Source organism: Lygodium microphyllum, chromosome 7, assembly GCF_053477565.2.
Source record: "Lygodium microphyllum isolate KBCC chromosome 7, Lygodium_microphyllum_v1.1.10, whole genome shotgun sequence".
Taxonomy (NCBI): Eukaryota; Viridiplantae; Streptophyta; class Polypodiopsida; order Schizaeales; family Lygodiaceae; genus Lygodium; species Lygodium microphyllum.
In genome coordinates, this window is record NC_141141.1 from 65,456,879 (window position 1) to 65,483,729 (window position 26,851).

At 42.4% G+C, this 26,851-nt stretch overlaps 1 protein-coding gene across 1 annotated transcript; it reads right to left on the minus strand.

Moving 5' to 3' along the window:
* Window positions 1-8,341: 8,341 nt before the first annotated feature.
* Window positions 8,342-20,038, minus strand: LOC148033541 (pentatricopeptide repeat-containing protein At4g18520, chloroplastic-like). The gene is made up of 5 exons (XM_087680925.1): window positions 19,723-20,038; window positions 19,521-19,681; window positions 18,822-18,877; window positions 9,305-9,433; window positions 8,342-8,543 (listed from the first exon to the last, which is right to left on the minus strand). The coding sequence occupies exons 1-5, from the start codon at window positions 20,036-20,038 to the stop codon at window positions 8,342-8,344; spliced, it is 864 nt and encodes a 287-aa protein (XP_087537051.1).
* Between the last annotated feature and the right edge of the window lie 6,813 nt (window positions 20,039-26,851).

Sequence of the window (26,851 nt, forward strand, 5' to 3'; positions counted from 1 at the left end):
CAGGTGGTTCTTCCTCTGCCTTGGGTGGCTGCTCCCTAGCCATGGCTAGTTCCTTGGAAAGGTACTTGACGATGTCCTCCGCCAAGCTTGGACATTGACTCTTGAAATGACCGAGCTCATTGCAGTGGAAACAACGGAGATTTCGGCCATTGCTTTGGGTAGGGACAAAGTTGTTGACATTATTAGTCCTTGCTCTCTTTCTTTGTCCCCGGTTTTGACCTTGAACTCTCTTTGCTTGGAGTCTATATGTTCCTCTGTTCTGGTCATGATAAGACCAAGTTTTGTTACTTCTTGGCCTAGCCTGCACCTCTTGAATTATGGGCACAACTCGAATGAGTGCGTCCTGTAGATCTATTGGGTGCATAGATTCGAGGCGGGTATTCACTGATGGGTTTAAACCAGTACAAAATTTTGACACCTGCTGTGTCATGTCCATCTGTGGCACATACTTAAGAAGTGAGACGAATTTTGAGTAGTATGTGTCAAGAGTGAGTCCTAGTTGTTTCAGCTCGTAGAACTCGTTCATTTTCTACATGCGATATGTAGGTGGTAAGTATCTTCCTTGCATAGCTTTCTTCAGCTTTTCCCAGGTAACGGATCCTTCCCCAATCCCTTGATCTCTGCACCATTGCTTCCACCAAAGCCTGGCTTTGCCGGTGAGCTTCAACTTGGCGAGCATAGCCTGGTTGGCGGGTGCAGCATTGGCTGCTTCAAAGTAATCTTCCATGGACTCTATCCAAATCTTAGCATCTACTTGGACAGTCCTACCTTTCCCGTCAAATTCAGGCAGCTTGATCTGCTTGAGAAGAAACTTCTTCTCCTGGATCATGGCTGTACTTGATGTAGGAGGCAAACTGGGAACCTGTACCTAGGGTTGTGCCTGGATAGAGATTTCTTAACGTTATAACTCGCTAATTGTTTATGATTTGTATTTCATATCCAATTCAGCTATTAACCAAGAAACCTAGCCACTTAACCTTTTTATCAATTCTCATGGCCAAGACAGACATTGATAAAAAAGAAGTCTTTTTATTTATGTGGGCATAATCCTTTTGGAGTACAATAATTACTGTGATGATAGAGCAACTGTTACATTAGTTTGGGGAGAATAATGTCGTGTTACATTTAGCTATGGGAACTGGATAATAATATGGTTTCGGGTCATGGATCTTCAGGAATTGGTAAGTCATCGGAAGATTCGAGTATCCTTTCCTTTGGAACCCATTCTTCTCATAGCGCCCCAACACCTTGATCGTGTCGGCGGGGATGACACGGGTTACTTTCTCATATATATATGAGTTCAGCTCAACCCTCCAACCTTCGATATACAAAGTTGAGTTTACGTGAGCCTCCAAAAAATGAACAGCTTCACGATCTTCAGGTCCTCCAACCACTTGATCCTCTTTAGGTTGGTTCGAAGGTATCCTTTCCTTTGGAACCCATTCTTCTCATAGCACCCCAACACCTTGATCCTGTCGGCGGGGATTACACGGGTTACTTTCTTATATATATATGAGTTCAGCTCAACCCTCCGACCTTCGATATACAAAGTTGAGTTTACATGAGCCTCCACAAAAATGAACAGCTTCACGATTTTCAGGTCCTCCAACCACTTGATCCTCTTTAGGTTGGTTCAAAGGTACGCAAACCGGTGGGCAGCTATGTAGTAGATTCCTGAATCACCCATCCATCTCCGTTCCTTGTTCAAAGGTGATGGATTATAAATACGATCTAAGATGTTCATCATATCAACCCTTTGTCGATAATTTGTGGAATGCATCGCGGTCATAAACATGACTCGAAATACTACGAACATGTTCCATGCTTCGTAATTCTGCAAGACAGCATCGAAAGTAAGGAAATGTTCTTAACAGCAACATTTGCTTCACTTCTTCTTATTAAGATTTAAAAAACAAATCCTTCGTTGGTTCGCTCTGATACCAACTGTAACGTGTCCACCTGTCCCCTTCAGGACACGTCTTAGCAGTCCATTGGAAAGGAGATCTAGAAAGCTCTGCTCGGCACTCCCATGGAATGTTATGGGGTTTGTGATCTAGGACTTTCCGCGTCTACCACGTAGCGGAAGTATTCTGGTCGTTCCCACTTAGGACCGACCTGAATTAGGGTTTCCCCTAATGGTCATTTCCTAAACGACAACTAGCGTCGAACCACCCCGAGCAAACTACTTTATGCAGAAACGCCAGGGCCGAAGAGGATTCACATTGCATTTGGTTCAACGAGAATGGGAAATGAGAGGGATGCAAGGCTTGACCTCTCTGCCATAAGGCATAGTCCCATTCCATTCCCCTAAAACATTGTCAACCATGATTATTATAACCTAGACTCTAGGTCAGCGCCCTTGCTATTGATTTCCTTTGAAACGATCTCCTTGCTGTCCATTATGATTGAGAAAAGTTCCCGGCCAACTGGGACCACCCATCCGTAAGACGGACCCATGGCCACATCCACCGCACTTTCCTCAAGTTGTTTTAGTTGTCTAATTACCTACCACATTTAGTTGGACAGGCATCAAGCAGCTTCTTTAATTAGCCCGTTAGACACTGATTCCTTCACATAATCTTAGCACTTGACATAGAAAATCAGTGTCAAACAAATTCCTTTTCAACAGGTTATCATATTTATCTTTGGAATACATTCATAAAGTCGAGCCCATAGGCTTTATCCATAATCCGCCCGAAGGCTATCTAGCAATCCATAGGGATTACCAATCCAAGATTCCACCTGTAGACTAGTATGTGGGCATCGAGATCCAATCCTGAGTCATGTTGGCCTCTTGTGCAAGGCCCGAAAGGCAAGAGATTTACAGCCAGAGCCCCCCTAGCATGCAAGCATCCTCCTGCTCCAAGTAGCACTCAAGGGGGAGACCTCTCACGTTGGGTTTGGTCCACCTTACCGACGTGGCTAAAAACCCCCTTAGTTAGGGTCAAGCAGACAATCAAGGGTAACTGAGGCTACCTCTCCCTTTAGGCCTTCAACCTGAAGCATTATATATCTTTTTATTCTTTAGTTCCTTGAGCAAACAAAGCAAACAATGCTCTCTAAACTGTTACAAGCACAATCATTTCCAGTGGTCGTTAATTGGCCAACTGCTAAGGAGTGAATCCTTCTCTCCGAATGCATCGAGCATTCGATCCGGGGTCAAATTGTGACTCAGCAAGATACCCAAGGATTTGTTTGTTAACCCTTATGTCCTTGGGTTAGGGTCGTTACCCTATTAACCCAACTTAACCAATACCTTAAGTTCTATTAACAGTAAATATATTGCTCCAAATTATTGGTTGGTCCTTTGCTTCCAAGAAAATACCTAATTCCCTTATCTTGGTCACTTTTTCCAAGAAAGGTGCTATATCAAGACGACTGCTCATCCTCTTGAAAGACATACTTGCGCAAGAATCTGCCAATATCATTCCGAGGAATTGGTCATTCTCTTATGATCAAACCACAAGATCATGCGACGTTGCAACTTGTTGCACAAGTGTCGCATCTAATCCATGGGACTATTTCACCCATCGAATGGCGTCTTCTAATCACGGAATCATGATTTGAAAAGAAACAGGGTTTAGGGTGTCTTCATATCCAATCCATTCCCTCTTGCACTAGGACGACATTGTCGATCCTAGGGTTCCAACTCAATGTGAGTTTCATCTTTTTAACGAGTGATCCTTAGGGTAGAAACCCTAGATCGTTTCTTGCAAGTACATCCTATTGTCCCTAAATTGCGTGAATATGGGCAGGACTTTAGGGTATGAGAGTTTCGACTTGGCAATAAGTGCGACTAGGTCAAGTCCTTAACATGCTAAACCCTAGTTAGCACTTGGAGTATATTGTATCGATTTAACCATCCTAAGCGAATCCTTTGCGGTTTAGGAGTTTAGGGTAAACCAATTTACTTGTCTATTCCTAAAGATATTGTCTTGATCAAAGAGGGGAAAAATCAATTGCATTACGTCATAAATCATGTAAGCATGCGATTCATTTCCTCTAGATTCGCAATCCCTAACTTTTCTTGTTAAGACCAAGCACATGTTAAAATTCGCATAACCAAGACATATATTTTTTCTCTTCTTTTCTTTTGGTCATCCGTTTCATTGTTCTTTGTCGTGGTCACGGTGTAGCTCATTTTTGTTTTTCTATTCAACAGGAGGACTCTTGGCAGTCAACTGTTTGACCGTTTTGTGGATTTTTGTGGACTGGGCATTCCACTTTTGGAGGTTGTGATTTTAGACTTCGTAGGCAGACCCACACATTACCAAGTTCCTTCCTTTTTCCCCCACTTGCACAATAACACACATTAATTGTAAATAAAATCAACCGAACGTTGCACACACATAATTAACAAACTACACCTCATAAATTGTAAATAAAATGAACCGGATGTTAATTGTAAAAAGAACCCGCGCCGTTGCACGTGCACCTTTGTACCCTAACCCACATAAGTTGTAAATTAAAATCAATTCACAAATGCACACGCACACGCGTTTCAGTCACATTAACTTGTAATTAAAATCAACCCACGAAGTCACGCATGCATGCACGCAAGTGCCATACATCATCTAATTATAATAAGAAACTGCATTAGTAGAGACCCAGTCAGTCAGTCCAGTCGTGTCAAAATCTGAGTGGGGTTGGGTTACGATGTCGACTCACCATGCATTAACATGTTAATTTAATAATGAACGATGCTTAATTATTTATATAATGAGTCATTAGTTTCACTCACACACTCCGCCGCACTGTAGGACATGAATGCTACGTGGGAGTGGGAGTAGTAATCTGGCATTGGTCAACATGGTATTTATTCTCATTTTTAGTCAGAATATTTGATTGCGTCATGATTTTTTTTGAGTCTCTGTCTGGGCTACGGAATGTAGTTTTATTTTATTTTCTGCCTGATACGAGATTACAGGGTGCATGTATGTCTGCATAGCATGAAGCTATCGATCGCACGTGTGTAGAGGTCATGCCGATTTTTTTTCTAGGATGTGGTTTGCCTAGGGGTTGTTATGGTCCAGTCAGTCGTGTCAATTAGTCAATTTCCTGTCGATGGTCTCAGTCTTGGTTTTGTTTTTGGGTTTTGCAGGTTTTCTTTTTGTTTTTCTGGTTGTGTGTGTGGGTTTTTTTTACCATAGTCTGAATGGCACCTCTTTCTACGCCTCCAATTGTGGTCCAGCATGTTCCTCTTGCGGTCCATGACTATTCTCTTCTGTTAGAGGCAGATTATATTCGACAAGCTGGCCTTCGTCCATTTGTGGCTCTCACTTTACCACCTGTGGATGAGAAGCTGTGTTATTCTTTCCTCGTTTTTTACAAAAACCAGTCTGGCCTGGCTTACAACCGGACATTCTGTTTATCAGTAGCCAATATCAGTGAAGCATTATGTTTGCCCTTATCTGCTTCCTTTGTGCCTAGTGGTAACCAGCTACTGATGTGGCTGAGGAGATAGTCACACTGATGAAGAAGGAAACTTCCACCCCCTTGCTTCTTAACCAGCTCATTAATAGCTCACGGGTGTCTGTTGCCCACATTTCTTCTCCAGTCTGGAAGCACTTATGCCAGTTCCTATAGTACCGGTTCATGTTAGGAAAGGCTACATCCAAATACCTATCAAAAGAATTATTCACAGCTTCTGTGAAGATTCTGGAGGGAGGTAAATTCAACTGGGCAAGTTTTCTGTTATCTAAGATTGAGTGCGAAATTTTGATGTCGAGAAGTGCTTAAAAACAGCTAAAAATTACCAATATCAAGGGAAAAATATTCAACGTTGAAGGCGGCGGCTCGACCTAGGACGATTTTAAGCGTCAAAGTGCTTTAAAGGCACCCAAGTGACACTTGTTGATTTTTGATAATTTTTCAGACTGTCGTGCGGGTTGTTAGGAGTTACTGGCCAATGCGGGATGTCAAGCCGAATGCCCAGGATTTTTCAGAGCTCGATTCGGACACTGGACGGGGAAGGAGCCAAGAAATGGGCAAGATTTGAAAAGGTGGACAAAACTTTAGTGGTCATGACCTTTGGGGGGGGACATGTAGCATTTTATGAAACATGCAAATCGTGGGCAAGATGAGAAGAAAAAAAAACGTGGATGAAGGTGCCTATCAACGACCGCATTTTGCGCCATGAAATCATGGGGATGGAGATGTGGGGCTGAATGCAACCCACCCAACTGACTATGGGGCTTGCCTACCCTCTGTATGTTGATCTTATCGGCGCCTCTCGCCGTCAAATGGTGGCCTCAATGGAAATCTCTGATTTCAGTCTTTCTCTCTCCTCCCTCTCTCTTCCTTAAGGGGTTGTTCTTGTGTGGAAGAAGACAATGAAGAATGATAGAGGAAAGCTTGTCCGGATGAGACTGGATTGCTTCCGGGTGGATGAAGACATGAAGATTTCTGTTCTTGAAGATGCTGGACATTGAATGAGGGCTGACACGCAGTCCCATAGCAAAACCGAGATCCCGGGACACAAAGCCTAAGCAGTAATTCAATTTTTATGAAGAAAAAATGAGTTTTTATGCTATTTGGTTGATGAAAAATTAATGGTATAAAATCCGTAAAACACGCGTTTAAGAGGCAAAATGGGTTTTTTTTGCAAAATAAAGGGGAAACATGAGATATAACATCAACAAAACCTAAAATTTTACTGTCAAAAATCCTAAGGGCCGTAGCCCATAATCAATTTCAATTTCTAGTCATTTTTTATTGGAAATAATAGAGGAAAAATACCAAAAAATGGTGGAAAATGGGTTTTAAATAGGAAAAAATTAGGAAACGATAAAAGGAAAATTCCAAAAAATTACATAAGTGTTTGTGCAATGTATAATGAAGGTAGAGCACGAGGTTAGCCTCGGTTTACCCTCATTTCTATGTTTTTGTCTGTATTTATTGCTTTCTCTACAAAGAAATACACATAAAATGACTCTTACATCTATCAACGATTGCAAAACATTAAACGGTAGGGTGAGAGGGGAGTTTGAGCGTCAAAGTACAATCTTAAATCCGATTTATGTGTTGCATCATGGCTATAGGACATTGTTTCAAAATAAAGGAAAAGGCAGCATGAGTGTAAGGCTCGGTGTCTCTCCTCGTTTCAATACATAAACGTTAGCATGGAAATCATGAAAAGATTGGTTGCACACGATGCACAATGCTGATTTTCTATTGTTTGTGCACTAAATCATTCACATTATGCACTATGCATGGTTCATGGTATCGAAGGAAAAATCTGCTGGACTGCATAGCAATTGTCTTCTTAGGAGTTTGACCCACGATTGAGAGTGTGAGGTTATCCCTTGCCGTAGGATAGAGGGTCGGTTTCCCAAGGGACGGTGAAGTGAGGAAGCATGGTATATCTCCTGGAAATACGAGAAATATAAAAGAGAGGATTTTGTGCTTGTTTGTGTTATATGTTTAGTAGCGCATCAAAGGGCCAATCCCTGCGATGTAGGAGAGCTGCAGTGGGGCTCTGACTATTAGTCGGTGGAGTGCCTCCTATATGCATGTGAAGAGGCGTTATGCCTAAGTACTTTGGGATCTCCCTCTGAGGAGTTTTAGGGAAACGTTGGACTATAGACTATAAACGCATGAATTAAGCTTTAGGGCAGCTTGTCCTTTAGCATTAGATTGACGTTGTCGAAGGGTTTTCGAAAGCAAAGTGGTGACCACAGAGGTTCTTGAGAAATTCCAAGATAGAAGATTAATCAAGTAAGATCAGGCTATGCAACAGTAAACTCCAAACTCTTCATATTGAATGAAAAATTTGTTGATTTAACATGCATCTGTTCAATAAACTTGCTGTTCACAGCCTGAAGAGCTATTGAATCCAAGCACCACCGGTTCTAGTAATCAAAGGCCAGTTTCTGAGGAGCAGTTATTTGACCCTGCACAAGTATGACATACACTATGGTACTACTTTATTGGTAGGTTCCATGACTCTACTGAAGGCTAGGTTTGCCTCCATTTCATGTTGGATTCCATGGTAAGTTCAGCTGTTAAACATATAAAGACAACTCATACACATCATAACTATCTGAATGGCCAACATCACGATTGCCCTTTTACCAGAAAATTAGAGGATTATTACTTCTGAGAAACTCCAAGATGGACCCATTACTTACACCTCTATAAATTGAAAAGCAGGACTTGTAAAGGCACAAGTTCTCATCTCAAGAACTAGCAGCTTTCAGAAATAATTGGTTTCCTGAAGCAGGTCTATGATTGAATGACCTATAAATTGAAGGCAGATCCATGTGTGAGAATATAGCTATTCCCTGGCGAGCTGTAGTCAATAATCCTCCATACATCCATAATCTGTGAATGTAATATATGCTCAACCACAGCTTGTCACTGGACACTTGATGATTCGGCAATTCTCTTCAACATGCGAAACTTTAGACATCCCTGTCATAGTTGCCAAAACACCAGGAGTAGTACGAGCAAATTGCAAAGCACATTGTGCAGGTGATCTTTCATCCCCAAGCTCAGGGAACTTTTCCTTGACTTCTTGATTCAAATCCTTGACAAGCTCTCCCCTGGAACAAAGGAGTGAAGTAGGGTGTCAAGATACACCTCCTGCCAGCAGGCCCCAAATCCGCTTTTTGTCCCCTTTGACATCGACTCTGATCCAGCGCAATCTTTGTCTGCAGTCGTAAACTCTATCATGACAACCAACACATATGATCATGCTTTCCTGCCAGCTTGGAGCACACAGCATGCCATGATCCCTTCAGCTCACAATTTTGGCGCTATGACTGCGAATCTGACTAGGCCTGTCTTGTAATGAGTATAACCTCCTCTAAAGTCATGTTGCTACCACAAAAGCGCGATCAGTCCCAGGGTCGTCGATGATCACGACAAGTTTGCTCAATCTTCTCCTCATTGGAGTGATGTCTTCCTTTCCATCATCACGTTTAGAAATCAGCGCAAATCGAGTTATAAAGCCTTATATAAACTATGGCTTGAAGCCCTCGTAGCCACACTCTGCAAGCTCACATTTAGATGGACGTTCTATCCTTGCATTGTGCTCCTTCTTGATTCCCTTCAGACTGTCGAACGGCTCTATTCTGTCCCTTTCTTTATAGACGCAATCCTTCTATCCTAGGAACAAGCACCTCTGCTACTTTCCTCTCTCTCTCCCAATTTCTCTGCTCCTTTGCTTTTCATCAGCACCATCTCCTTTAAGTTGTCGTAAGGACGTGAGTGATATTTTCCCAAAAAGCCTGAAACAGGGCCATGTTTCCCCAAACGAACAAGCAACCGCGTGCACTCTGAAAAGCAGCCTCCTTTTTTCTACCAGAAAAGTGGCCCCTTCCTTCTATCAGAAAAGCGGCCTTCAATTTCAGGTTCAGACTGGCCAACATATGCACCATTGTCTTCTAAATCGTAATTGTGCCGTGTTCCAATCATGGTTCTCTTCATAACCCTGTATCATTGCAGTCCAAAACATGATATCTTTAGAAGGCAGCTTTCTAAACATATACTAGCCTTCCACAACTGCTTCACATTTACAATATGTATCTATTAATGTATTGGCCACAAAACAATCCATTTCCAAGCCTCTCTTGTCAATCTCGACATGCAGTTTATGACCTGTCTCTAAGTCTCCTACATCACCGCAAGCTTTCAAAGTGAACAAATATGTCACAGCATCAGTAGTTTTGCCTTGTAGCTGCATTTGATGGAGACAGCATAGAAGTTCCTTGTTAAACCCAAATTCAGCATATCCAGCAAAATCATTGCTTTCTATGAGACTGCATCTTGCACTGGTAATTGGTCAAACACTAGGCGAGCATCTGCAAAGCAACCCACACTTTGAGTACATACACACCACTGCGTTGCCCATACAAATCTCCCTTTCTAATCCCCATTTTGTTGATTCAGTGTGTAATTGTTGGCATGTTGGAATGGAGACTATACTGGCACAAGATTTCAAATTGCACAAAAATGTGCCAGCATCCAAGGATAGGCCTTCTTTTTGCATCTCCCTGAAACAGTTGAGCACTTCCTCACTGAGCCCATATTTAGAGTATCCAGCAATCATTGCCTTCCATGAGATTGCATCTCAAACCTGCAATCCATTGAATACGTTTTGTGCTTCTGGAAGCAAGCCACCTTTGCCATACATGTCCACTAGTGTACTGCCTACATGCAACTCTATTTCCAAACCTCTTTTAGTTATGTTAGCATGGACATCTTGACCTGCTTCTAGAGCCCCCATAGTGCCGCAAGCTTTCAGACGGACAAAAAGACAACCCTATTGGGAAACACACCTTCCTATTCCATCCATCCATAAAGTTCAATACTGGCTAGATCATGACCTTGTAGAAAAACACTAGCAATCATTACACCCCATGATCCTACATCTGAATTTTCCGGCTCATTGAACACTTCATATGCTTCAGCAGGTTCTCCATGTTTGGAGTACATATCAATGAGTGCATTTCCTACTTCTACATCAAAATCGGATTCTGTCCTGATTATTTGATCAGATATCATTCTACCATGCCTTACGACCCCAATTCTATTACAAGCTTTTAGAACACATGTCAATATGAACTTGTTTGGCACATGGCCCTCATGCTGCATAATATCATACTAATGGAGAGCCTTCTCTCCCTATACTGCCCACGCAAAACAAAAATGTTATGTACAAAGTAACAAATGTCACACACACAACTTTTTGTTGGATTCCACACCTCGAATGAGCAGCAGTACGACATCCACCCCCTCTAATCCTGCACATCCTCCAAATGGGCCAACTACCCATGATCATTATCGTCAAGATCCACGAACATATCAATCTCTTCATTGTGTATTTCCGGTATTTTAGCAAGATTATCTGTCATATCATCTGTCTCTTCTACTAGAGTTTCTTCTCGTTGCTCTTCTCTTGCAAAATTTTCCAATGCATAATTCTCATCATCTCTTTTCTTGAAAATCTTGATTCTTTTTCCTGCAATAGGCACTCTAAGCACTGTCCCATCCAATTCTGTCAGCTCATATGTTGCATTATCAAAGACATGTCTGACTATGTACGGTCCAAACCATCTTTTCACCATCTTCCGAAGTGCAGTATGCTGATTTTCAAGGCTGCTATCAAAGACTAATACCCAATCTCCCTCTTCTATTGCTCTAGGCCGCAAGCGATGCCTGCTGTCAAACATGTCCTTATTTCTAAGTCTAGCAACCTTCAACCTGTCAATAGCTAGCTGAATATCCTTTGGTCTTCTCTCCAACTGCCGGATCCGAAGAGCTAAGAGCTCCTCCCTCATCAAATCCTCCTGCCAAGGTAAAACTGACCAAGTCAAAGCACAAGTTTCAGTCGGCATAATCGGTTTCTAACCATACATCAACTCTGCGGTCATATATCCTGTGGTAACACTGTGAATCGTACGATGAGCCCACAAAGCAAATGGTAGAAGTCTCGGCCATTCTCCAATCTGTTCTCTGCATGCTTTGGCTAATGCTTTCACTATCGGCGGATGTCCTCTTTCACTCTTCCCATTTCCCTCTGGATTGTATGCTGTGGTTAGAGCCAACTTGATTCCTAGTTGAGAGAAAAACTCCCTAGCTTCATCTGCATCCAATTCACCACGATCTGCAGTGATCTTACCCACACAGCCATACCTGCAGAAAATTTCTTCCAATAAGAACTTACATACTGCACTAGTGGTCTTCGTTCTCAAAGGTCTGCCCTCAACATGATTGGTAAGATCCTCTCTAGCCAAGACAATATATCTCATCTGCCATAGACCCATAGGCATAATAACCAAGTCAACTACCCACTTATAATGAATGCATAGCGGATAGGTCGGATGAAGCTCATCTCGATAACGCACTACCGAATAAATCTGGCAGTCTCTGCAAGTCTCTACAAAGTGAGAAACATCTCTATACATGCCTTTCCACCAATATTTCTCCTTGATTTTCTCATAAATAGCCCACACTCCTCTATGACCAACCCAAGGACTCTCATGAAACTCCCTCATCACCTGTATATGTGTCTCTTTATCGCAGACAACCCGCAAGGGTAATCCACCTCTTTTCTTTGGATGCTTCCAAAGAAATCTGTCCTTGAGAAAATAACCATAGGCTTTTCTTCTGATCTTCTTGAACTCTTAATCTATCCATTCATCTCTTTTGCTTAGTGTACTAAGGTACTTGCCAATCTGCAACCAATCTCCAACATAGAGTTCTTCTATGAAAGCCACAATATCATAGACATGACAAACATGATCAACCATAGCAGCTGAAATTTCTACATCATCCTCTTCTGCAAGTAGTGTCTCCTTATCATCATATCTGGCTCTAGACAGCATATCTGCCATTGGATTATCCTTTCCTGCTATGTGTTTAAATTCTAGATTTAATGACTTGATGTATGCAATCCATCTCAGCATAGCTATATCCGGAGTAGAGCAACTCGTAATCATACCTATCAATGGCAAGCAATCTGTCTCTACCACAACTGAGGCTCCAATAAAGTACTCCTTGTCACATTTGAGAGTTGTAACAATCCCTAGTAACTCCCTCTTGATTTGTGGATATCTCCTCTATCTCTCGTTTAGGACTTTCGCCCCAAACCGAATAGCATACCTAAGAACTTGTGCTTTTACGAGTCCTACTTTTCAATTTATAGAGGTGTAAGTAATGGGTCCATCTTGGAGTTTCTCAAAAGTAATAATCCTCTAATTTTCTGGTAAAAGGGCAATCGTGATGTTGGCCATTTAGATAGTTATGATGTGTATGAGTTGTCTTTATATGTTTAACAGTTGAACTTACCATGGAATCCAACATGAAATGGAGGCAAACCTAGCCTTCAGCAGAGTCATGGAACCCAGCAATAAAGTAGTACCATAGTGTATGTCATACTTGTGCAGGGTCAAATAACTGCTACTCAGAAACTAGCCTTTGATTACTGGAACCGGTGGTGCTTGGATTCAATAGCTCTTCAGACTGTGAACAGCAAGTTTATTGAACAGATGCATGTTAAATCAACAATCTTTGCATTCAATATGAAGAGTCTGGAGTTTACTACTGTATAGCTTGACATCTTTAGTGAACCCGACGTGAAAGCGTCGCATAAATTTCAGGATGGGAGATACTTCAGCATCAGTTTCAGCCTCTTCTGCGATTCCTACTTTGTCCTCTACTTCAGCTCCATCATTGACTGCTGCTTCAAGTACTTCAATGAATGATTTAAAGCAGATTTTGCAGAATATTTCTATGTATATGCAGCTTCAAAATCAGCAGACGCAATTGTATATGAAGCAGCCGCAGCAGTTGCATCAACAATAGTTGTCTCAGTAAAGGCAACTGTATTCGGAGCAAGAGAATGCAATCAGCGCGAATAAGGCGATTGAAGCAGTTGAGAATGAGAAGAAGCTATTTGATGGCTGTAATGTTTCGGATTATTTGAAGACGTATGAGATCAAGATGGGATTTTTTGGAGTACCAGCAGGACTTATGAGTAAGTATTTCCTTCGTCTTGTCACACTCGCCTTGAGGGCAAAAGTGACTAATCTTTTTATTCAAAATTCGCATTGGCAAGATTTTAAGAAGGCCCTGAAAGAAGAGTATTTCCTTGAGGACTTTGGGATGGCTACATGGCGGTCATTCCGAGAGTGGGTCTACATGACAAACAAAGGTCTAGCTGCTTCAGTGTTGATATGAGAATTTGAAGAGAGGTATAGTCAGCTTGATGCCATTGAACAAAGAGCATTGGATGTTGAGAAAGTTGAGCTTTTCTTGCAAGCTGTAGATCCTGCTCTTCAGGAAGAATTAGGAGAGCTTCTTGAGGATCGCACGAAGCCTATGGGTCTTAAAACGGATTGGCAAGATGCCCAGGATGCAGTCTTGACTTTGACCAAGAGAAGGATATAAAAGACTCGCCTACAGAATGGATCTATGACACCGACGTCGTCTTCTGCTCCTATGCCTGCTTCTATCCCTGTTATTTCTTCTCTTCCTCAGCCAATTTCTTGGCCTATGCCAGTGCCTACTGTTTCTACTCCTCCCGTTCCTCCTGTTCCAAGACCGATGCTGGCTCCTTTTGCTCCAATACCATCCGCTCCGTCGGTGCCTTCCTCTCTTGATAACATAATCAAAGGCATAACGGATTTGACACTGGAGTCAATTAAAGCAGAATTGGTGGGAAAATTGAAAGAGCAGTTTGCTTCGACCGTGCCTACTATTCCTTCTGGTGCTCCTACTGCACCTAGGAGTGCTGCTAGTGCACCTAGGAGAGATCGAAGATGTATTTGGTGTGATAGTACGAACCATCAGCATTGTAGGGATTGTGAATCTTTTCAAGATGAAAGGAGGAAGAATTTGGTATTTTGGGGACAAGATGGTAAGATCTGGTTAACTGAAATAGGAGCTCCGCTTGCTACCAATTTTGGGAAAGGCGGAATGAAGAAATTAGTGGATGATATGGCTGCGCGTACTTCTGTGGCAGCTAGAGGAGATGCCTCTGCATATGGAGTCCAGATTGAGAAAGGATCAGAGAACCAGTCAGCATTATGGACCTATGCTATGGAGACGACAAACAAGGGGAAAATTCAAGAGACTGTTTTGACTAATGCAGGTTCTAGCATCCGATCTGAGATAGGTTGGGATTCGCCTGTTGACAGGTACACTATTTATGCCTACTTGGCTAAGTCTCAGGGAGCAGATGTACTTGTTGAGGAGAAGCATAAGAGGGATGAAGAAAATTAAAATGCAGCTAAAAAGACTAGAGGGGGTGAGTTTGTTACTCCACCTACTGTAGGACCATCTTTGAGGCCAAGGCCAGATCGACAGATGGAAGATGTTCAAAAGAAAGAAAAGAGGCAAGAGCCTAGAGAGAGAAAGAAGCCAGAGTTTAGATTGATGTCTGATATTGAGACATCTACGGACATGATGAAAATCTTTAATGACAAGATACTTGGCAGTGAGGTGACTTTTACTATTTCTGAGGTTTTGGGCATCTCGAAAAGAGAGTTTCAAGATCAGTTCCAAGAAGTCTTGAAGAGGAAAAGACATGCATTGCCTACTACTGATACACAAGGAGTTTTGATTGGGGAGTTGGATGAGGATGAGGATGAGGTTATGGTTGAGAATGCTTCTGTTTTTTCACAGATAGAGAAAAGGGTTCAGCCTATGCATTATGCTGAAACTGATGAGCCTGTCTTGATACCGCGTAGTCACTTTTCGCGGAGTCATTGGGCTAGGGAAACTACAGAAACAATGGTTAAAATTGGAGAGAAACGGGTGCCTTATGTTACTTTGGTGGATCATGGTTCAGAGTTTAATCTCATAGTTCGTGGAGTTTATGAAAGTAATAGATGGCCTATGGATGTAGAGCATGGGTGGCGTATGAGAGCCGCCAACAACACTGTAGGTGATTTGTATGCTGCCTGTCCCAGTGTCAGGGTCTCTATTGGAGATGTAGAGGAGGATTTCCATTTCTTTGTGCAGGATTCATGCTCTTATCCCATAATTCTTGGACAGCCATTCATTACAGAGATGCGCATGGAAACAAAAGTAATGCATGATGGATCTGCTTATCCACGAATTCGCAGTAAAGATGGTATGAGAGCAGTTCAGTTTATGACTGTGTGTGAACCATGTTAGAAATAGGGATACTCTTAGAGATGCACCTTTGCCCACTGTGAGGGATTCGGGTTTTCATTAGGTACCGCTGTTTTGTGAGACGACAGTGGTACAGAGCAAAGGAGATTGGAGTTCTCGCCTCCTGGCAGCAGTGTTTTCTCCTCCAGTTTTGTTGGAATTTTAGCAAAACAGTTCGATGAGTTATCAGAAGACTTCTAAGTTACCTAGAGCTGCCATACAATACATATGCAGGAAGGAGAAAATTTTGAAAAATGCAGGTATTTTAGAGGATGATGAGCATATAGATGGGATGTATGAAGGTATGATTTGTGCAGATACGATGACAGAGATTTAAAATATGCTAAAAACTGATATGCAGAGTTGTCACAGTAATGTATCAGTGCAATCCTTGGACATATTTCATGAAATTGTAGATTTTGTGTCACAGATAGAGTTAGAGGCTGAGGTGACTCAACAAAAAGTGTTGAGTGATGAAGAAATTCAGCAAACAGAGTTTCCGGCTGATTATGATAAGATTACAAAGACAAAGAGGGCTGAAAACTTTCAGCCAACAGAGTTTACTGCTGAAATATTTCAGCATCCAGAGTTTAGGGCCGTTCCTATTTAGTCCATAGAGTTTACAGCAAGATTTGAGTAATGCAGAGGATCATAATGAAGCCAGGGTTGACAGGAAATACAAGACTGTGGATAAGAAGGTGAAGTCGGTAGCTGTATCGCTTCCACCTGACAGTGATCACCAAATAGAGAGGGCTTCCAAATAGCCAATTTTGAGGAATCCAGAGCATATAGGCCATAAATTTTCAGCAGAGACTCTTGTTGAATTAAAAATTGGAAATGGTGATTTCTTGCTACCCACAGAGAAGCAATGCTTTCAGGAGATGCTTGAGCGACATGGAAAGGGGTTTGCTTTTTTCCCACATGAGATTGGATGTGTGAATCCGGATATTGTTGCTCCTATGGTGACCTTTACTATTCCTCATATTCCATGGAACCTCCGACCTATTCCAGTGCCTAAGGCACACCTGCCAAAGTTGATTGACTTGTTGAATGAGAAAATTAGGATGGGAATCCTAGAGCCGTCATCTGCACCATACTCAAATAGGTGGTTTACAGTTCCAAAGAAGAATGGTACTCTCCGATTTATACATGACATGCAGTCAGTAAATAGAGTTACTATCAGGAATGTTGGTATAGGTCCAGTTGTGGATGAGTTTGCAGAAGCATTTGCTAGACATGCTATCTATTCTTTAGGTGATTTATATTTGGTATATGATCAGTTTCAGTTGGCTTTGGAAAGCAGGGACATAACCACTATGAGAACTCCTGTTGGGCTTGTTAGGATGTATACCTTGCCTCAAGGTGCCACTAATTCTGTTGTGCATATGATGAATGCCATGCATAAGGTCCTTCGTGATTACATACCTCAGCTTACCATGCCTTTTTTGGATGATGTGCCTATTAAGGGGTGTGCAGAAGAAGAGAAGAATGAGAGTCTAAATGAGCAGGGATGCAGATATTTTGTGGCTGGTCATATTTCATCTTGTGAAAAGTTTTTGGCCAGGTTAGAAGAAGTGAATTTGACACTATCAGGGCAAAAATCTGTTTTTGGAGAAAATGAGGTTGTCATTGTTGGACATATGTGTGGGTATTATGGCAGGAAACCCTCACCTGAGAAGGTGGATGCTATAGGCAAGATTACAGAGTATTGTTCTACCACTTCAGAGGTACGGAGATTCATTGGATCTTGTGTGTTTTATATGATTTGGATACCCCATTTTGCACACATAGCAGATTGTTTATATCAGCTGCTTCGAAAGGGGTAGAAATTTTATTGGGATGACAATCACACTAGAGCCATGCGAAAATTGAAGAAGTTATTGCAGATTGCTCCTACTCTCAAGAAAGCGGATTATAATTGCTGAAGGCCTATTGTATTGGCAATTGACACTAGTCCAATTGGCATAGGTTGGGCTGTGGGTCAAGATGATGCAGATGGAAGAACTAGCAGCTTTCAGAAATAATTGGTTTGCTGAAGCAGGTCTATGATTGAATGACCTATAAATTGAAGGCAGATCCATGTGTGAGAATATAGCTATTCCCTGGCAGACTGTAGTCAATAATCCTCCATAAATCCATAATTTGTGAATGTAATATATGCTCAACCAAAGCTTGTCACTGGACACTTGATGATTCGGCAATTCTCTTCAACATGCGAAACTTTAGACATCCCTGTCACAGTTGCCAAAACACTAGGAGTAGTACGAGAAAATTGCAAAGCACATTGTGCAGGTGATCTTTCATCCCCCAGCTCAGGGAGCTTATCCTTGACTTCTTGATTCAAATCCTTGACAAGCTCTCCCCTAGAACAAAGGAGTGAAGTAGGGTGTCAAGATACACCTCCTGCCAGCAGGCCCCAAATCCGCTTTTTCTCCCCTTTCACATCGACTCTGATCCAACGCAATCTTTGTCTGCAGTCATAAACTCTGTCATGACAACCAACACATATGATCATGCTTTCCTACCAGCTTGGAGCACACAGCAGGCCATGATCCCTTCAGCTCACGAATCTGGCGCTATGACTGCGAATCTGACTAGGCCTGTCTTGTAATGAGTATAACCTCCTCTAAAGTCATGTTGCTCCCACAAAAGCGCGATCAGTCCTAGGGTCGTTGATGATCACGACAAGTTTTCTCAATCTTCTCCTCATTGGAGTGATGTATTCCTTTCCATCATCACGTTTAGAAATCAACGCAAATCGAGTTATAAAGCCTTGTATAAACTATGGCTTGAAGCCCTCGTAGCCACACTCTGCAAGCTCACATTTAGATGGACCTTTTATCCTTGCATTGTGCTCCTTCGTGATTCCCTTCAGACTGTCGACGGCTCTATTCTGTCCCTTTCTTTGTAGACACAATCCTTCTATCCCAGGAATAAGCACCTCTGCTACTTTCCTCTCTCTCTCTCTCCCAATTCCTCTGCTCCTTTGCTTTTCATCAGCACCATCTCCTTTAAGTTGTTGTAAGGACGTGAGTGATATTTTCCCAAAAATCCTAAAACAGGGCCAAGTCTCCCCAAATGAACAAGCAATCGCATGCGCTCTGAAAAGCACCCTCCTTTTTTCTACCAAAAAAGCGGCCCCTTCCTTCTACTAGAAAAGCGGCCTTCAATTTCAGGTTCAGACTGGCCAACATATGCACCATTGTCTTCCAAATCGTAATTGTGCCGTGTTCCAATCATGGTTCTCTTCATAACCCTGTATCATTGCAGTCCAAAACACGACATCTTTAGAAGGCAGCTTTCTAAACATATACTGGCCTTCCACAACTGCTCCACATTTACAATATGTATCTATTAATGTATTGGCCATAGAACAATCCATTTCCAAGCCTCTCTTGTCAATCTTGGCATGCAGTTTATGACCTGTCTCTAAGTCTCCTACATCACCGCAAGCTTTTAGAGTGAACAAATATGTCACAGCATCAGTAGCTTTGCCTTGTAGATGCATTTGATGGAGACAGCATAGAAGTTCCTTGTTAAACCCAAATTCAGCATATCCAGCAATCATTGCTTTCTATGAGACTGCATCTTGCACTGGTAATTCGTCAAACACTAGGCGAGCCTCTGCAAAGCAACCCACACTTTGAGTACATACACACCACTGCGCTGCCCATACAAATCTCCCTTTCTAATCCCCATTTTGTTGATTCAGTGTGTAATTGTTGGCATGTTGCAATGGAGACTATACTGGCACAAGATTTCAAACTGCACAAAAATGTGCCAGCATCCAAGGATAGGCCTTCTTTTTGCATCTCCCTGAAACAGTTGAGCACTTCCTCACTGAGCCCATATTTAGAGTATCCAGCAATCATTGCCTTCCATGAGATTGCATCTTAGACCTGCAATCCATTGAATACGTTTTGTGCTTCTGGAAGTAAGCCACCTTTGCCATACATGTCCACTAGTGTACTGCCTACATGCAGCTCCATTTCCAAACCTCTTTTAGTTATGTCAGCATGGACATCTTGACCTGCTTCTAGAGCCCCCATAGTGCCACAAGCTTTCAGACGGACAAAAAGACAACCCTGTTGGGAAACACACCTTCCTGTTCCATCCATCCATAAAGTTCAATACTGGCTAGATTATGACCTTGTAGAAAAACACCAGCAATCATTGCACCCCATGATCCTAGATCTGAATTTGCCAGCTCATTGAACACTTCATATGCTTCAGTAGGTTCTCCATGTTTGGAGTACATATCAATGAGTGGATTTCCTACTTCTACATCAAAATCAGATTCTGTCCTGATTATCTGTTCAGATATCATTCTACCATGCCTTACGGCCCCAATGCTATTACAAGCTTTTAAAACACATGTCAATATGAACTTGTTTGGCACAGGGCCCTCATGCTGCATAATATCATACTAATGGAGAGCCTTCTCTCCCTATACTGCCCACGCAGAACAAAAATGTAAACACAACAACTAAATATGTACAAAGTAACAAATGTCACACACACAACTTTTTGGTGGATTCCACACCTCGAATGCGCAGCAGTACAACAACGCTCCTGGTCCGCGAGGCCGTGAGGGTGTTTGTGTGTCATGAGCATGAGGTCCGGCTAGTGCTATAGCCAGTGCCGGCCCATTTCAGGTCCCATCAGTGGTGCATCTGCCGGGAGCCACTTATAAGTGGTGGTTTTTGGATCTAGGGTTTCTAGGGACCAAAAGGAATTTGGTTTATGTCCTCTGACAAGGACCGTCAAGCCGAAATCCAAAAAGCAGAACGTGCTGAGAGGGCTAGGCGGCGGTTAGAGATTGTAAGCCGTTATTCGCCTCAAAGGAGTAGCCCAGTACGTATACGAAGCAGTGGTCCTAGTCACCCAGCTGCTCCACATATTCCGTTAGGTGCATGAGGAAGCGTAAGCTCTTCCTCTTCTCCACCAAGTTTACCCACTTCAAGTGGGGGGGTGAATTCACCCATTCAAGCTCCTATTGCTAATCCGATTGTCACCATGGCACAGCCTATTGCGATTCCTGCAAGGACGCCGGATTTACCAGCCTTAGGAGTTCCCTTGTCCATTTTTAATGGGTTAGCGAAAGAGGATGCAGAATTTCACATTTGTGAATTTCAGAGATTGATGTTCAATTATCGCATCCAGGGCGAGGGACATCTCATTATGTTCTTCAATATGACGTTAAAAGGAAGGGCTATGGTATGGTATCACAGCATAGAGTTTGAAACCATAACCACCATTGATCAATTCTATGTAGCTTTTCAAGAAGAATATGCCCCTGAAAGAGGGGGCTAATATTGGTTGCGGGTCTTGAATGTAACACGTCAAGATCCTCATGAGAATGTGAAAGTATATGCTAAGAAGTTGAAGGAAGTATTCTGTAAGTTGCAAACTTACATTCCCATTCCGCCGGCTGCCCAATTGCAATACTTTTTGCATGGGTTGGATTTTAATATCCAAGTACAATTGAGCAATGTGGCCTTAGCGGATATAGACACCGCTATTACGTGGGCAGAGGGAGTAGAAGCACGATTACAAATGGCCTACTCCTCTCGAATGAATGTTAATGGGGATTAGTACCTAGTGGCAATCCATCATTGACGAATGGAAGTCAAGGGATGCCTATGACTAACCCTATTGGGAGAGGGAGTATGGTTTCAAATGTACCTTTATTACCGGCTCCTCCCAGTGTGACTATGCCTATGGCAAGTCAGTTGGCTCCATCAAATGTTGGAGGCCAAGTTTCGAATTTTAACGTTGTTCCTGTAGGTCAACAGCCAATGCCAAATCAGATTGTTAGGCCAATGGAGCGACGAGTTGACGATCGAGGCTACGAGTCGAGTGCATCTAATGTCCTTGGCGAAGTCAAGGATATGATGAAGCATTATATCGACATGATATCCGCACAATATCGACAAATAGCCGTCGACGTTAATTTTTTGAAGAAGAAACAAAACCTGATAGGGAGTCGACGCCCTGAAGAGGGTGGACCCTCTAGATTCAGTTGTAAATGGTGTGGTGGACAGCACTTCCCCAGAAACTGTCCAAATGTGAAATGTGACATTTGTGGGAAGTCGGGCCACTTAGCTGCTACCTGTTGGAGTAAGATTTTCTCTCCAACAAGGGAGTAAACAGCCGGGTCCTGTGAATCATAGAGCGCAAGGAAATAACTTGCAGCAGAATGATGCACCAAGACAAATATTACAGAGGGGGAAAACAAATATAGAAGAGTTTCCACAAGGCAACGGAGTCAGCCTTATTGAGGCTATACGAGTTAATGATGCTGAAACCTCTAACTTAAGAGCTGTGACAAGAGGCCAAAAGGCTAAAGAGATTGGCAAAGATAATGCAAAACCGGTAGAGGCAAACCCTAAACAAGGGGATAAGGGGATGCAAGTCCAGAATTCTAGCATAGAAGGGGGACCGCTAAGACCGATTGACAAGAAAGTTGACCCTAAAAAGGATGAGGAAGTGCCAAGAAAGAAGGCAAGAGCTAAGAAAGAAGCACTAAAACTGGTCCAAAGACCAAAAGAGAGGATGGTTTGGCGAGAAAAGAGAGCTTTGGCTACTTGTCATGACTTTGATTTAGCAAGTTCTCTTTGCGAAGTTAAACCAGATGTGAACCTCTTGCAATTGATCAAATTATCTCCAGGAGTACACAAGGAATTTAAGAAGATCCTGCGTATCGGGTATATTGTGGAACCCCTAGGCATAGCACGAGTAGGGGAAGATTGGTTTGACCATGCTGAAAAGAACTGTCCTAGGGTTCTAGCTTATGTGGATGGAATATTAGTGGAACATGTCATTGTAGACATTGGATCCTCCGTCAACATCATGAGTTCAGAGTTGATGGAGAGGTTGGGTCTAGGCATCCAGAAAGACAACTCCACCCTTCTGAGAATGGCTGATGATAGTCTAAGACAACCAAAAGGTTGCATTACTAAGGTCCATGTTACAGTTGCGAGTATAGAATGTTTTTTGGACTTTAGGGTGATAAGATTTGCAGGACGCCCTAGCTATCGAGTCTTGCTAGGTAGGCCTTGGATCTTACTAATAGACTATCAAGTCGATATACCCGCCGGTCGAGTGGTTCTAGGTAGAGGTGCTAATTGAGTAATAGTTGATGCTTATCCTGAGTCTTCTCAAAGTGAGACAGCTCCTTTATCTTCCACTGAATTAGAGACAACAGATGATCCATCTAGTAGTGAGACATCATCTAGTGATGAATCTAAGGAGGGGTCCACTACAGAGGATATCTATCAGATAACTCTAAATGAGCCGATAGAGCCTCAAGATAGGATAAGAGATGCAGATGTGATTGAGTTAGACCTTGGCACGCTGAATGATTCGCAGCCAATTAAATTAGGTTCTATGCTCAGTTCAGCAGAAAGGGAGGACTATGTGTCCTTGATTCAATAATTCCGCGATATCTTTGCTTGGAGTTATGATGAGCTGAGAGGTATTCCTCCCAGCCTGGCTATTCATACTATTCCTGTAAAAGAAGGTAGTTGTCTTGTGAGGCAGAAGGTAAGGCATATGCCTTTTGAATTGAGGGACGGGATATTTGAAGAGTTACAAAAGTTATGGAAAGCTGGTTTAATCTTCCCTGTACAACACACAGAATGGTGTTTCCCATTGTTATCAGGAAGAAGAAAAACAACCAGATCCGTTTATGTGTAGATTTTAGAGAGCTGAATAAGCAAACGGTTAAGGATTACTACCCGTTACCATTTATTGACTAGATTTTGGATCAATTAGCAGGTAGGGAAATATATTCATTTATGGATTGCTTTGCAGGATATAACCAGATGGCAATTGCAGAAGAGGACAAGTTGAAAACAACTTTTATTACTGTCTTTGGTACTTTCACGTACCATGTGATGGCCTTTGGTTTGTGCAATGCACCTGGATCGTGGCAATGAACAGCAGACAAGACCTTTGGTGACATTTCCCCAGATGAGTTGAAAGTATTTATCGATGACCTGGGGGGGCAGCCACTGTAAGGGAAAGGATATTGATTATTTTAAGAAAGTGCTTTGAGCATTGCAGACAATTTTGTATCACTCTTAACCCACGGAAGTGTGTCTTTGGAGTGCCTTATGGGCTATTGCTGGGCCATGTGGTCAGTTCAGTAGGGATAGAAATTGACCCTGAAAAGATCAAGGTTATAGTTGCTATGAGTCCACTGTGCACTCCGAAAGAGGTTCATAGCTTTCTGTCATCGATAGGGTACTATCGGAGGTTTATAAATGCCTTGGTATAAAGAACGTTGCCATTAACGAATTTATTATCCTTTAGCTGTTCATTTGAGTGGAGCGACCCTTGTAAGGTAGCTTTTGAGGATGTGAAGCACGAGCTAGTAAAGGCACCTGTTTTAAAAGCACCTAAAAGAGGTGAGGTGTTCTATATATTTTCAGCAGCCACCATGCATAGTATCAGCTGTCTGCTGTTTAGCCCAAATTTGGGAGGAAAAGTGGTATCATCCGATAGCTTTTGCTAGTCGGAAATTGGGCATTTCAGAGATCACCTATACCTACATGGAGAAGTTGTGTCTTGAGATGGTCTTTGGGACTAAGAAATTCAGGCACTACATCCTCTATGAAAAGGTAGTGTTCTATACGAAGACGGAAGGACTTAGATTTCTTATGAATAAGCTACAGCCACCTGATCGGTTGGCAAAGTGGTTAATCACTTTGCAGGAGTTCGATTATGAGATTAAGAGTAAGCCACCGAGGTTGCAGGGTATTGTGGAATGCCTTGTGGATATCGGGGAGCCGAAAGAGACTTTGGCTGAAGGAAGTGATATTGAGGAAATGTTTAAGATTGATACAACTTCTATTCCATCTTGGTATGCTGCTATTACACACTATCTATCAACAGGAGAGATGGGAGCTGGTTTGTCAAAGTCTGAAAAGAGGAAGATTAAACAACAGGCATTGAAGTTTTCCTTGATCGCAGGGACGCTATATCGGCAAGGTGTTGATGATATCTATCGCCGATGTGTGATGCCTGACGAGGTTCCTTTTATCTTGGAGGAGTGTCATGACTCTACATGTGGAGGGCACTTCGCGGGACGGTTGACGGCACAGAAAGCTTTAAGAGCTAGATATTGGTGGCCGTCTATCTTCCAAGATTCTTTTGAGTATGTTAAGAAATGTGATACCTGTCAAACACATGACAGTAGAGAGAATAGGAAACGCCCACTTACGCCTATCATGGCTATCCTTCCATTTGAGAAGTGGGGCATTGATTTTGTGGGTCCTATTACCCTGTCGTCTACTACCCAGAAGAGGTACATTATAGTGGCCACTAATTATTTCACAAAAGTGTCAGAAGCGCGGGCGACGAGGCATGACAATGTAAAAGAGACTGCAAGTTTCCTTTTAGAGCAGATTATCTGCTGTTTTAGTCCACCAAAAGAATTAGTGTCGGACCTGGAACACACTTTTTGAATAAAGTGATCAAAAGCCTAACAAAGCCTTGGTAAATCAAGCATAATAAAATGACTCCTTATAATCTGCAGCAAATGGGCAGGTGGAAAGTACTAATAAGCAGCTTGTGGGGATCTTGTCTAAGATAGTCTCTGAGAAGAAATGAGACTGGGACAGGAAGTTGTATGTGGCAGTATGGCCGGATAATACAACGTTCAAGTGAGCTATCGGCCATACTCCATTTAAATTGGTTTATGGGGAAGAGTGTGTGTGAAATTGAGTTGCCAACCATACGGTTTGCAATTAACCATTCCTTGGGAGATAAGGATTCCCTTTTTGAACGTTTTACTACTATAGCCCACCTAGATGAGCTGAAGTTGCAGAGCTTATTACACCAGGAGGTAGGTAAACGTCGGATGAAGCAATTGCATGACCTTAGAGCAAGGAAATATACCTTTAAAAAAGGGCAATTAGTCTTCTATTACGATGCGCGTAGGGAGCTGTTTCCAGGGAAGCTGGAACCTAAATGGGATGGCCCCTACAAGATTGTTAGGCTCGGGAAAAATAGGTCTACGGCTCTATTAGCTGATCTATAGGAAGTAGAGTTTAAGAAAAAGGTTAATCTTAATAAGATTAAACCTTATTATTTCTAAGTATGCTAATACAAAGAAAATGCATTGCAGGTCCATGCTGGGGATGATTTGAGACCTGCAAAAGAGCTTTAAAGCCGGTGGATGGGGCAGTTAATTCCTTATTTGGAGCACCCATATTTGGAGCAGAGATACCATCAGGGGAAACTCATCTAGTGGAGCAAAGGATACAAAGTAATTGAGCAAGAAGACGGAACCTTTGTGTGGGAGATTAAAGTCTTTTGCCATCACTGCTTGTGACTGTTGATGAGTATCCCTGTTGAGTTCAATGAAGAAGGTGGGATGGAGCCATCAGTTCATCCTCGCAACATGCTAAACTTTGACTACCATAATTACGAATAGAGGAGTTCGTGATGGCGGGCTGTGTAAACCCATTGTGGACATACACATTATATTTTGACGGAGCGTCCAGGGGCCCTAATAAAAAAGGGAGTGTTGGAGTAGTAATCCGAGATTCCCGACGTAGAGTTACGTTGAAGCTAGCTGCTTATCTCAGGGTAGGATTCACTAACAATATGGCGGAGTATAAAGCCTTGATTATGGGACTGCATATTGCCAAACAAGGTGGTATTCGTTGGTTGTTAGTAAAAGGGCATTCCCAGTTGATCCTGAATTAGCTAGATGGGACATACAGAGTGCGGAATCCCATTCTTTGTATGTATCATCAGACTGCCATGACCCTACTAAAGGAGTTTGAGAGAGTGTCTTTTCAGCTGATTCCACGATATTGGAATCAGTTTGCAGATTCATTATCAAATCTTGCTTATGAGGAAGACCTTTTCTTTAACTGCGGTCCCAGTTTGGATATTATGATCAATGATGAAACAGGACTCGGTCGCTTGTGGGGAATGTTATCAGAGCATGCAATATATGGCAGACGATGGTTGATATGGGTGATGCAAAGAGTAGCCGAGACCAATCTACCGTTATTATCCTGGACCCATAGGTTAATTAGAAAACATGTTATGCGTATGCCTCTTGCTATGGGCTATGAGCCCTGTTTTTTTCCTCCTTGGAAAGGAGCCTATTATTTTATATCTGGATTCTTTCAGGGAGGGATGTGTAGGTGTTATTCTGTTTGATCTCGTCAGGCCAAGAGGTCCCATTTTGCGAGGTTTTGAATGTTTTATT